Below are 12,738 nucleotides of genomic sequence, written 5' to 3'. Positions count from 1 at the left end.
AATTTGCTTAGGTAAGGCATAATATAGATCGGACAATGAATAACGTAATTGAAACGCGATACATGTATCACAGTACAAGAATTAAATTCCAGCTTACCAGCAGCGTGGTCCAATAAGAAAAATCTTTCAAATATCTAGTTCGCTATATCTCATATCATTCACTCTTACGTGCAAATCATACAGTTCAATTTCTGATAGCACTCAGTGCGAAACGTCCGATTTTAAAAAGGTAGAAACTAGGTTATTATTGGTGGACCCTAGTCTAGTATTAACGACTGAAAACGGAATGTCACGTTTTAAGACAAGCAAATATTTTAAGTATAATTCACGAACGTAATTTATCGATACACCATTGTTTTGGATGGTTTATTTAATAGTTATGTGCCTTTATGATGTTGTAATAACGTTCATTGTTGATTGTTACAATTTTTTAGTATTCTAGTACATTCCTTTATTTGTGAAGATCTCAACTTGATGTACTATTATTTGCAGGCAGTCGCATACATACATTGTGTATAAATATTACCAATACAGGGGAGATTCTAATTGTTTCCTACCTCCTATAATAAATAGGTTTAAATTTACGAGAGTACAATCTCTATTGATTTATTTATATAGTGTGCGACTGATCTTATATACTGTACATTTTATTAATAATTATACATATGTAGTAAAATATTGTTTGTACTGGTTTAGGAATTAGCTCAATGTACATGTTGTGTTAGTATGAATGCTGCTTACCGTATGTGCGTACATTATTTTTGTATAAACATGTTTTACTTTGTGTGAGTTCGGAAAGTATTATTTGTATCTCAATCTCTGTAAAGCTGATTTAAAAAGAAAAAAAAAAACATTAAAAGTCTTTTATAATAAAAATATCTCAAATTGTAATGTTAAAATTTTGTACATTGGTTGTTTTATATGCCAGTCTTTATTGCTCGTTTTAATTATAAAATTTAAAGACTGAATAAAATGGAAATTGATTAAAATTCAATTACGCTGTCATCGGTGTTAGATTTAGTATAATTCGCGGCAAACAACTTGGACAACACCATAAACATTTGTATTTAACTGGACAAAGAGAATTTAATGAACTTACTATGTTTGTCGTCTCTGATATATAATTGTTTCAATTTTATCTAGAATTTTTAAGGTTTTTTCTTCTTGAGTACGAGTGTTTCGCCTCAATTCCTATTGTCCAACTATATATAAATGTTTTGAATAAAGAACAAGTTTCAAAATTATATAACACCATAGACAATGAAGGCTGCGCAGTAAATGATTTTTGTACGTAAGATTGTCACTGCGCAGGTCGCATGGTATTAAAAATTATGCTCAGGTTATTTGCCGGTATCTATTTATCTAGGTACTGAACATATATATATATTTACGTCGTAGTGAATAATAGGGACGTTGATATCGGTGTTAGATATTAGAATAAAACAGCGCTGACAATTTTAACAAAATTTGCGATACCCGGCTTTGGTAAAATAATGTATCTACAGCAAATCGTAGTACAGCCGGGGGTGAATAAATGCAACGCATGAAATTGATGCTTATTTTATGCAGTAGACTCGTAGAAAGTGGTTTTCAGTCAACTTCAAAACGAACGTTCAATTCTGTTGTAATTTATGTTTGTTATTTTATAACTCAGTCAGTTATGAATCGATTTGGGAAATTCTTTTTTTCTTCGAAAGTATATACTTACAGATTGGTCCCATAGAAATTTTATCAAAATCGGTTTAGTTTAGTTTAGAAATAAAAATAACTGGCTTTGCCATGATTGAAGACTGTTTTTTGGAACACAATCTTAATATTCTAAAATTAGTTTTGTAATTTGACATTCCCAAATTTGTGTGTTACTCTATGAACTTTAAACTAATAATTACTTATATATGCAATATCTATGGTAAAAAAAAAATTCTGTCAAGTTTTTTTTAGGATTCCGAAATTTGAACTTTTGCTTCGTTAAAAATTGTGAGCGCTGTAAATTTTACATTAGGACACGTAATTAGAAGCAACAATGTACGTTAACCGGAGTAGTGACACGAGATAACACCTTGGCCCCTGTGATTCATTTTGTTAAACGTAGATGTATTGTTGGCCATAATAAAATTTTTAACAAACTTTTGTATTTTTATTTAAACAAAACAATTATATTTAAAAACCTACATTCATAACTATGGTATATAATAGACAAATGCCTCTGACAGTCCTATTAGGTATTACAGTCGTGAGTATATTTCTTTTTTAATAGTGTTCATGGTTTTTAACCTATTTCAAAAAAGGATTTTCAATTCATTTATATTTTGTTACTTTAGAATTCCGTCATTTATAAACCGATTTGGAAATCGTTTTTTTTTATCTAAATGAATATACTTCTTCAGCGTTCCTATAGAATTTTAATCAAAATTGGTTCAGTAATTTATTCTCAAAATAACGGGTTTTTAAAGTTGGAAATTTTGATTTTTGGAATAAAATCTATTATGATGAGCAAATCTTAATGCATGTTAGATTTTTTTTATACCACTGCAATATTCGATACATTGCGTGCGCGTTAATGGCCATGAAACCTCTTCACCGCCTTTAAATTTAAAACGAGTGTGGATAAATAATACAACAAATATAAATTTGACTAAAGGCAGTCTTTTTCTTTTATTCATATGTAGAAAAATACTTACGTACTAATAAATTGTATTTATTTCAATATTTTAATTATCATATCAATTATTTTCTATAGTCAGACCATGTCTCAGTTCAACATTTATTGTTTAAATTCAATAACATGAACATTATTATTATCATTATTATAATTTACAAATTTATTAAGATTACATTATGTGTTCAAGAAATGGTTATACATATATATTGGATAAATCCAAAACCACCCTCTTTGTGCATAGTCAGAACTTCAACATATTTAACCCTATTTTTGGTGTATCAAATTTATATAATAAACACAAAGTTTCATAAGATTTTATTATGCATGGACAATGCATATAAAATGTTGCATGTCGATTCTTTTATGTGTAATATTCGTCATATTATTACGACTAGAGTCATTTGAAAAAAAATTATGATTATTCCTAAATGACCTTTTTCCTTCCAGGATGCAGACCACAAATTAGTTGACGTCTGCGATTTTTTAAAATATTTGTAATTTTAAAGTAGCTACCTTAAATGACGAAGTCATTTTAGTTGCGGCGTCTTATACGTCTAAGTTATTTTAGAAACGGTACTCTAAATGACTTAATCATTTTAGAGTCAGTACCATAAATGACTACATTATTTTAGAGTCGGTACTTTAAGTGACTGTCATTTTAGAGTTGGTACTCTAAATGACTAAGTCGTTTTAAAGTAGGTACTCTAAACGACTAAGTCATTTTAAAGTCGGTACTCTAAAGGTAATAAAAATTAATTATTTTTATTTGCTGACGTCACTTTACTATAGTACAAAGTAGCGATCTCTTGATCGTTACTTTGTTCTATAGTGACTGACAATTAGCAAACGAAACCTAAAGACGTTCACAGAACAGCCACAGCGATGTCAAATTGTAATATATTTAAAGTTGGTACGTATACCAACTTTTTATGTATTTTACATAACTTTATTTGTTTTTTAAAAACAAACCGCGCTGGAAAAAACTACAATGACAAAAATAGCTGATAAAAGTAATTGTCACTTCGCTTCGCGATTTTTGTAAGTTGTTACATTCGTTTACCATTGTCACACAAACTCTATTATTATTGAAACGTCCCCTTTTCATTCATGCTCTTACATACACGCTCATTTGTTATACTATCAATTTGGCCTTTATAGAACATTATCAAGTTCATTGAGTATAGGCATACATACAGAGATATATTTAAATAGACGCCGCAGATCTAATATTTTGAATTGATATTAAAAAAAAAAAAAAAAAAAACAAGAGTGACCAAAACACGACACAAAAGGAGTGTCTTGATTCGTTTGAATTTTTTTTTAATGAATGTTACGCGATATTTTAACCAATTAGTTCCTTTAGATAAACGCCAAAGAAATTTCTCGATAGATATTAGGCATGGATAGGTAAAATATGTACCGCACCAATATCTACATATTGAGTTCCTCTCGACATCAATAGAGAAAAAAAGGTTATTATATCGTCATAGTCGTAGAATACTGACGGATCTGACAAAGATTACATATAAAGATCCGTCAGTATTCTACGACTATGACGATATAGGTAACACATACGGATATCTATATTCATTTCAATTGGGTTTTTCATTTCGATATTGTAGTCAAAATAGAGATATTCTTATAACCTACCCCTAATAGACATATATGTTTCGGTTTGCGCTTAAATTTTTTTTTATGCAACTTAGAATGGCAAACAAGCTGACGGCCCACCTGATGGAAAATGGTAGCCGTCGCCTATAGACATGAGCAGCACCATGGACATAACAGAGTATACTGTTTCGCCCATGATACTCCCCATGCGTTACCATTTCTGAGGTCTCAGGAATCTTTCATAAACTCGGTAGCGACAATGATTCTATCGACAAATTCATTTGTCACTTACCTAAGGGAACTAAACTGCGTTTGATAATTATTTTTAAATTACGTAGGGTGTACTTTTATATATTTTTTGTTACAATTGAAGTTTTTGCTATTATTTGCAGAGTAATATTATTATCAAAGTACATATAATATTAGAGGAGGTACTTTTAATGGGCAACTAAACTACATATATGCAGATGCGACATCTATTTAAATCTCATCTTTATCTGTGAGCATACTCCTCAGTACACTCATTTCTCACTCATAATTTTGTTTACACATTTCGAGTACCATACATCTTTTCTAGTGATTGAACATCGCATTTTTTTTTTTCAATACCTGCTGTCAAACCGGCATACACATATAATTCATTGCAAATTCTCAAGATAATATTGTTATCTTTCATTTGTTACCATTATAACTTATCAACTTAGTGTACTGTTAATTGATAGACCCACAGACGCAGAAGTGGATATATAATGGATCAACATATTTGGCTTTCTTTATATTACTGTTGATTTCAGTATAGCTCTTACCGTTTCCCGCGCTTTTGGTCAACTGGCTAGTGACTAGCGTGCACTATTTTTAACGGGCTATAAACAATCAGTTTTAATACTACTATTCTAGATTATATAAATAGAGCATCAAGTGTCAAAATTTATTCAGCCAATTTGACGTTTGGTCGACTAATTTTTTTTAAATCAAATCGTTTTTTTTTAGTGTTGTAAATAATTAGATTAAAAATTTCCTAGATTCTGGTTCATTATTTAAATTTGAATTTGGAACCATTCTTTCTTATACAATATAAATATAGATATGTACTATGCTTGTAAATTAATATACATGTATTAATTAAAATGGCGGCTATTTTCAATTATTTAAATACAAAAACATATTTTATGTATTTACTTAGAATTAAACCAAAGTATTCAGTAAAAATAAGCATCATTACGATCATTGTACATTGTTTCTCTTGTTCTTTTAAATATATTATATTATATAATAAACTTATATCGTTTTTATTTTTTTAATTTTACCTTAGTATTAACTATATATACTGATAACATGATTTATACACACATGGATGAAAAAAAGTTTACCAGTTTTTGTACGGAGACACTCTATTTATATAATCTAAGCTACTGTCATAAAAATAGTAGATAATGTAGTGAAATTAATCTCTTAGTAGCACACGCCTCTTCCAATTCAAAAACTTTGCTCACATAATTGGCTCATTGGAATGCCTTCAACAAGTTTTTTAACATACAACACAACTTCATACAACACAATTGTCCACTGAACACAGATTCCCACATGGTATGGTATCCCAAGTTATTTGCATTCACCAATTGCTGGCAACAAATTTGAGATCGTCACATTTATTGTGAATGTTATTGTAATAAGATTTTGACTGTACAGGATCGTTACAGAAAACTTTCCTTTTCGATTGGTTTTTACAGTTGTCAAAATTATTATTATTAATAATAATTGCTTAATTAGTTAAATTCGATATTTAACTACAAATTAATTTGTCTACGAAAAATTAAGTCTGAACATAATATAAGAGAGTGTGAGGAACTATCTTGCCACGAAGTTTATTGTCTAATTGTTCACGTTGTTTACGCGGTCCCATCGCCAGATGGTGCCGTCGTCGCAGCAAGCAAGCAAAACTTTGCCGTTCCGTGAAAGCGTCACCTGTGTAAAAATAAATCACAGTTAATTCTATAGTAAGTAAGATTACCTCAATCATATATAATAGGTAAGTAAGGCAGGTAAGTGAGTATGACGTGTAGAAGCGAGATAGTATGAGATGTGAATAGTTACGAACTAGAATGAGTGAGAGAGAACGAGAAACGTGTGTGGAATGGAGATAGGGTAAAAAAGGAAGATGGACGAAGAGTAATACGACGACAACGCATGTATAAGACGTTTTTATAAAAATAAATTTAGGAAGTGATTGGATTATTGTTTTTATTACTCCATCGTGCCACATATATATTAATGTGACTGTCTTGGGAATATTTAAACAATTTATAAGTTTGGAAACTCGTTTCTAAGTCCATCTTATATACAATTGGTATAACGATTGGAATGTGGTCAAATCATTTTAAAAGATAATAAGGTTTTTTTATACAACTTAGAATGGCAAAGAAGCTGATGGCCCACCTAATGTAAAGTGGTAACCGTCGCCTATAGACATGAACAGTACCATGTACATAACAGAGTATACTGTTTCGCCCATGATACCCCCCATGCGTTGTTATTCCTAAGGACTCATATGTTATTCCTCTGTACCCAATAAATTCACGTCATATCTCATCCTTCAAACCGCAACACAGACATGCAAACACAACTGCTTCACGGTTGAAACATGAATGGGACAGAGGTACCCAAGCAATCGACTTTTGTACAGTCTCCCTCTGGTGAATTATAAATAGATTATATATATCATCCCAAAGGTTAACTGGTAGAGAATGCTACTCGTACTAGCATTAAGTCCGCCTTCTGTACCTTATTTTATTTTGGTCAATAAAGTTATCTAAATAAATAAATATATTATATTAATCATCTACTTTTTTATGGCTTTGTAATTTAGTTTTTTTTAATGGATGATAATGGAATGGTAACCCCGCTTGCGCTAACGGTATACGCTGGCGGGGCACCAGTGAGTAATGATAGATGAGAATGAAATGCACGTCAGTTAGCCCATCGTGATGAATACTCCTGAAATTCAACGCAATGATTACCACGAGGAGGTCGACCTGACAGAGTATATTGCTAGTAATGGGACTGGTAGTCTGCGTTGCTAATAATCCATTTCCCCCTTTGGAATTTGTTTGTAAATGTACGAATTTCCCCCTAGTCGTAGTGAGTGGTCTACCTGTCTGACGGCCGCCACGCAGCGAGGGTGCACGAGTTGGGAGACGCGCGAGCCTCCCGCCACGCTGCCCAGCTCCCACACCATTGTCTTGCCGCACTGGTTACCCAATGCGATCACCTGTAATAATCAATATTTATAGCTGAAGTGGAAACATCAGTTGTACAGCAACAAACTGAGAGCCATAGGGGTAGAAAGAGTTTCTAATACAAAAAGTAACTGTGTTTGCCCATACAGGGTCGCCATTTAGGAATCTTTTTTCCCCATTGGTTGTTAGTTCTTCGAATTATGTGGCCACATCATCACACACAGTCCATTGCCACTTTAGCATGCTTATCCTTTCTATCACGCAAAGAAACTCTGAGTATAGCTATCTCCATAGCTCGTTCAATAACTTGAATGGTTACCTCTTTATGACCGTTTTTTATGGCAGTTTATGGGGGAGTCTTATGTCCAGCAGTGGACGGATAATGGCTGAAATGATGGTGATGATGAATTACTTCTACTACTTACTTCTGTGCAAAATATAACATACAAATGGAAAATTATCTTGTACATAAATAAATTAAAAATAGTAACCGTTGAGTTTTTCTCAGCAGATAGTAACATTTCGAACCCAGCAGTAGAATTATAAAAAAATTATGGTTTGAAAGAGCTTGTAAACAAGTTTATTTGAGTAATGATTATTTCTGTTTTAAAAGTTAGCAAAGGTAATACAGGTTTACTTACTCGCTGGCTGTAATCGACTGCAAATCGAATGAACCATATCTCACATTCCTTATAATCGAATCTGTGCACAATGGTGACGGAGTTGTCTCCGGGCCGCAGCTCAGTGTCCTCCAAGCGTCCCGGTTTCCAGCAGATGATGGCGTTTTCACATGACTGTACAAATGTTATTTTAATGCATTTACATGTAAATATATTAGCAATGCGACTTGGCTTCGCATGGTTATTATTTAAATAAAATACAGCTCGTGTTACATGCTGATAGTATAGCTTTTTATGGGCAAAATAATTTTTATAATACGTATTTTTTGAGTTTATAGATTACAAATAAAAAAATCAAACCTTTGCTCTTAGTATAGAATGTTAGGTATAGAAAATATTGGTGAACACTGGGTCACCTATGTGATAGCTTAGTAATATGTGTTGATATGTCGATATTTAGACAATATATACATTTGTATTATTACGAATAACTGTGTTCATGACTGCAATTTCATGTGCGGTAATAAGGTAATCTGATCATTTATGTCTAAGATATTGTGAACAAAATATCTAACCTGGCAAACATTGTTTTGCTTCTTGATAGAGATATTTTTTTTATTGGAATAAAACCTAATCTATCCATCAAGTTGAACCAAACAATATACATTTACATAATTTCATTAAAATCGGTCGAGTGGTTTCGGTGAGTCAGAAATGGAATAGTTTGGCGCCAGAAAGAAAGAAGCAAATATTTTTATTCAAGTAAACTTCGATTTAAGCAATTTTAAATAGTATTTTTTTTTATTACCGCTCATTTAGAACACAATTTCAGGCAAGAAGAAAGGCCAGGACTTTTTTTATATAAAGAAGATGTATTATCGAACTCACCTTTGACAGAATAAGGTCGCCCATCCATCTAACGCAATCAACGTAATTCCTGTGGATGTCTCTAGTTGAGAAATCAGGGAAATGTTCTTTTAGAGAATTGAATGGCCTCAGTGCCCTGTGGGGATTATAATTGTAACTCTGTTTGATAGCTTCATTCATTGACGGCTTGTCGAGTCTCCACAATTTGAGGGAATGGTCCATGCCACATGACATGATTCGTTCCCCTTTAAGATCGAAGTCGGCGCTCAACACCTCATCTCTGTGGCCCTCGACACCGCCAAAAATTGCTATACAAACATCGGTCATGATATTCCAAAGACGTAGTGCGTGGTCCTTGCTTGCTGATAGCAGTAGATTTGGATCTCGAGGATGGAATTTGACCTCATTGATGGCATGACCATGACCTATGTAGTGTTTTATGCAGGTCTGCGTGGCTGGTTGAAATATCCGAATAATGCCCCGTGATCCGGCAACTGCTAGGAGAGGCAAATTTGACTCCTCTTCATATGACCATGCACATGTGTAGAATATTTCATCGACCTGAAGAAATATGATATTGTAAAAAATTTTATTTTGTGTTTTTTAATTCCTTATTTTAAATGAGGAATTAAAAAACACAAAGTTCAAAATTTTAAATTAGGTTTTAATTATTATCCAGGATGTTAAGTAAAATTTAACCTTTTAGTGTATTGTATATCTTAATTTTTTTTGATGAATGATAATTTAAGATCGTGTTTCATAATAAAACCCAATTTTAATTGTCACAAACAGAACAGAAAATTAAATAAAAATTAATTTACCCCACCTTCTCTATGCCAGTGTACATCGATAGCGCAGGCAGGGTTACTACTTTATTTTTACTCATTAAAAAAGAAACAATTCCCTTCTCTTCCTATATATTGAATGTAAACATGAATATCATCTTTGAAGTGTAATTTTGCAATAATGCATGAGCACTACAATTATACATCCTCGCCTGCACTATGGGTTTATACTGGTGAGGGATGATAGATGAGGAAGAAAGTAGGTCAATCCATAATTATGAAATTCATAAGAATTAACCATGATGGTTTTCAGACGACAAAACCGCATGGACATCCACCTGATAGGCTATATTGTTCGCAGTGAGATTGTGATAATCCATTACTAACAATCCTTTTCATCCCCTCTGGCTGTAATTCATGTGTATGGATGAGGTGTTTATTTCATTATTTAGTATTTATCATAATTGTATAGAATTGGTTATTTTACTTACATCAGGGTCAGCATAGCACTGTAAGAACTTAAAGCCTCCAGATTCAGGACATTCATATATGGATACCCTGTTGCTGCCAACAACTGCAAATATTAATGGTTCTCCCTCTCCCAAATGATGGTTAAACTGACAACCAAATAAGGGCTGTCCATGGTCTTCTTTGGCACTACAACTGTGAAAAAAAAAATTCTTAGACACTGTCTATATAAATTTTAAAACAATCAAGTATCTCTTTCAGCTTGTTTATAAGAAGGATATACAATCATTGGCAGTCAATAGCAGATTCTATTAGAAAGAAAAAAAAAAATATATAAAATCATGCAACTCAACAGTAACATAAATGAAAAACAAAGTGTAACAATATTAGGTAGAATATTTCATAATTAGGAATGCCTACACAAAAATAAACTGAAACACTCAGGTTTGGGTGTTATGGGGTAAGCCATCAGAAGTCTAATACTTGACTTATCATAGTATTTTTATTAATACTTTATTGTACACACTAACAATACATAAAGATACAACAGAGGTAAGCAAATGTATAAAGGTGAGCTTAACTGTAAAAGAGTTCTCTTCCAGCAAAAAAACTGAAGATTCAAGTGACTAAGTTGTCTGGTTTGTGAGATTTAATCAACTGGCTCTTTTAACTTGTTAATTGCGACTAATTGTAGACCAGTCCCTCAAGCGACCAATCATTAGATATTTTACTATCAACTCCCATTTGGAAAGCTTGGAATCTTGGGATGCTGGCAGACTATATACTTTATACACTTTCCACCAGGTGAGCCGTCAGCTTGTTTGTCATTCTTTGTTGCACAAAAAAAAAAAGACTATTAACTGTAAGTAGTGGATTTTCAACAAAATTGTTGGCTTCTGAATGGTTTTTAAACTTGACAGGTATTCTATAATGGCCTAGTGCCTTAATACCTCCTTTGATTCTTGAAATTTTACTTTTTATGCAAGAACTGCGTAATCTTTAATAATAATATTACATGTATAGAGAAGTCTATGTTCAGTAGTGGATAGTTAATGGCTGAGATGATAATGATGTATGGAGTTAGGAGCCGCATCCTATAAGTTATACTTTGCTTTGGAGTCACTCTGATAGACTGGTTTGATGTAATTGTATTGTATTAATTCTGAGTAGATAATTTTTTTCTCACCTCTGTTGTCAAGAAATCATAATCCTTGTCTCTTTCTTCTATTACCTACCAGAGTTTAAGAGGGTTGTAAGCTATCATTAGGTACTAAATATATTCCTCCCCTATTGGGATTATCTTCATCACCACTATGTTTATCATAATATAGATGGGTTAAATATCCATATAAGAAACTACTACATACACACCACTGGACGAAAAAATCCCATTTGTAATAACCAACACCTTTTTTTTTATAAGTAGACATAGGTTTAGAGAAACGACAGCTCAGAATCAGCTATAGTGTCGTCAATATAAATCAATAACAACTTACTTAAATTTATAGGGAGGTTTAACTTGTTTTGTACTTTTCTTTTTGCCTCGTCTCCGTTTTTTCACGCGGGAATTGGTTGGAGTTTCACTACGAGATGTGTTATCTGTATTTGATGTGCTTTCAACGCTCGACGTGTCATCCTAAGTCAGAAATAATAATGTTAGCTTTTCTATAATAGGCAGATTATTCCTGATGTCATTAATTACTGATACAGGGAGAGAATATAATGAAACAAAGACATCGATTTGGTCACATTGAGCGTCAACTTTCAATAGTTATATTTCAACTTACAGCTTCATTATCCGAAAAATTCATGTTTGATTTCACTATTAAGAAAAATAACTACAACTTAACTAAATAGCACGGTACGTTTCATACAATATTATTTTATTTCAAAATAAAATATATCTTAACTATCTATATCAGCTGTGTGACAAAGGCGTCTCAAATTCCCAAATGTCAAACGTGAAATTTTGGCGGGAAATTTGTGTTTTACTGACATGTGTTGACAGATATCTCAGATAAATAATTAATATAGACTTTATGAAAAGATTATTAATTGACCGTCTACGGATACTTTTAGATATTCAATTCAATTGACCCAAGTAGCTTAAAATCCTGTCGCTAAATACTGCGTCTATAAAAACGTTTTAATGACATTTTGTATAAATAAAAGACGAACAAAAATATAACAAAGTAGTCCTACACTGCGTATAGTAGTTATTTAAAAATTTTTTTATTTTTTTTTAATAAATTACGTAGTAATATAAAAGAAAGTTAAATAGATAAATAAAATAAATTCGCATTCAGTCTGATATAATATAAAAAAACAAGCGAGGTTTTTAGCACAATTTACAAAAGATTTGAATAGGTAATTAAACAATAAAATTATTATAGTTAAGTATACTTAAACTTTGTATATATAATCTAATTAATTAATTTATTCATTTATGTCGTAGCGGAGTCGAAATTCTATCTCAATTATATTACCAA

At 32.1% G+C, this 12,738-nt stretch overlaps 1 protein-coding gene across 1 annotated transcript; it reads right to left on the bottom strand.

The window, feature by feature from the left end:
- Nucleotides 1–2,626: 2,626 nt before the first annotated feature.
- On the bottom strand, nt 2,627–12,195 carry LOC113518923 (polycomb protein EED). The gene is made up of 7 exons (XM_026903955.3): nt 12,037–12,195; nt 11,746–11,885; nt 10,273–10,444; nt 9,018–9,557; nt 8,151–8,303; nt 7,425–7,541; nt 2,627–6,238 (listed from the first exon to the last, which is right to left on the bottom strand). Exons 1-7 carry the CDS (start codon nt 12,058–12,060, stop codon nt 6,146–6,148), a joined length of 1,239 nt encoding a protein of 412 aa, XP_026759756.1. The 5' UTR covers nt 12,061–12,195; the 3' UTR covers nt 2,627–6,145.
- Nucleotides 12,196–12,738: the final 543 nt, after the last annotated feature.

Source organism: Galleria mellonella, unplaced genomic scaffold (genome assembly GCF_026898425.1).
Source record: "Galleria mellonella isolate WM207_F2 unplaced genomic scaffold, CSIRO_AGI_GalMel_v1 utg44, whole genome shotgun sequence".
Classification (NCBI taxonomy): domain Eukaryota; kingdom Metazoa; phylum Arthropoda; class Insecta; order Lepidoptera; family Pyralidae; genus Galleria; species Galleria mellonella.
The sequence above is the reverse complement of the archived record's forward strand: the minus strand, read 5'-3'. Positions and strand labels throughout refer to the sequence as shown.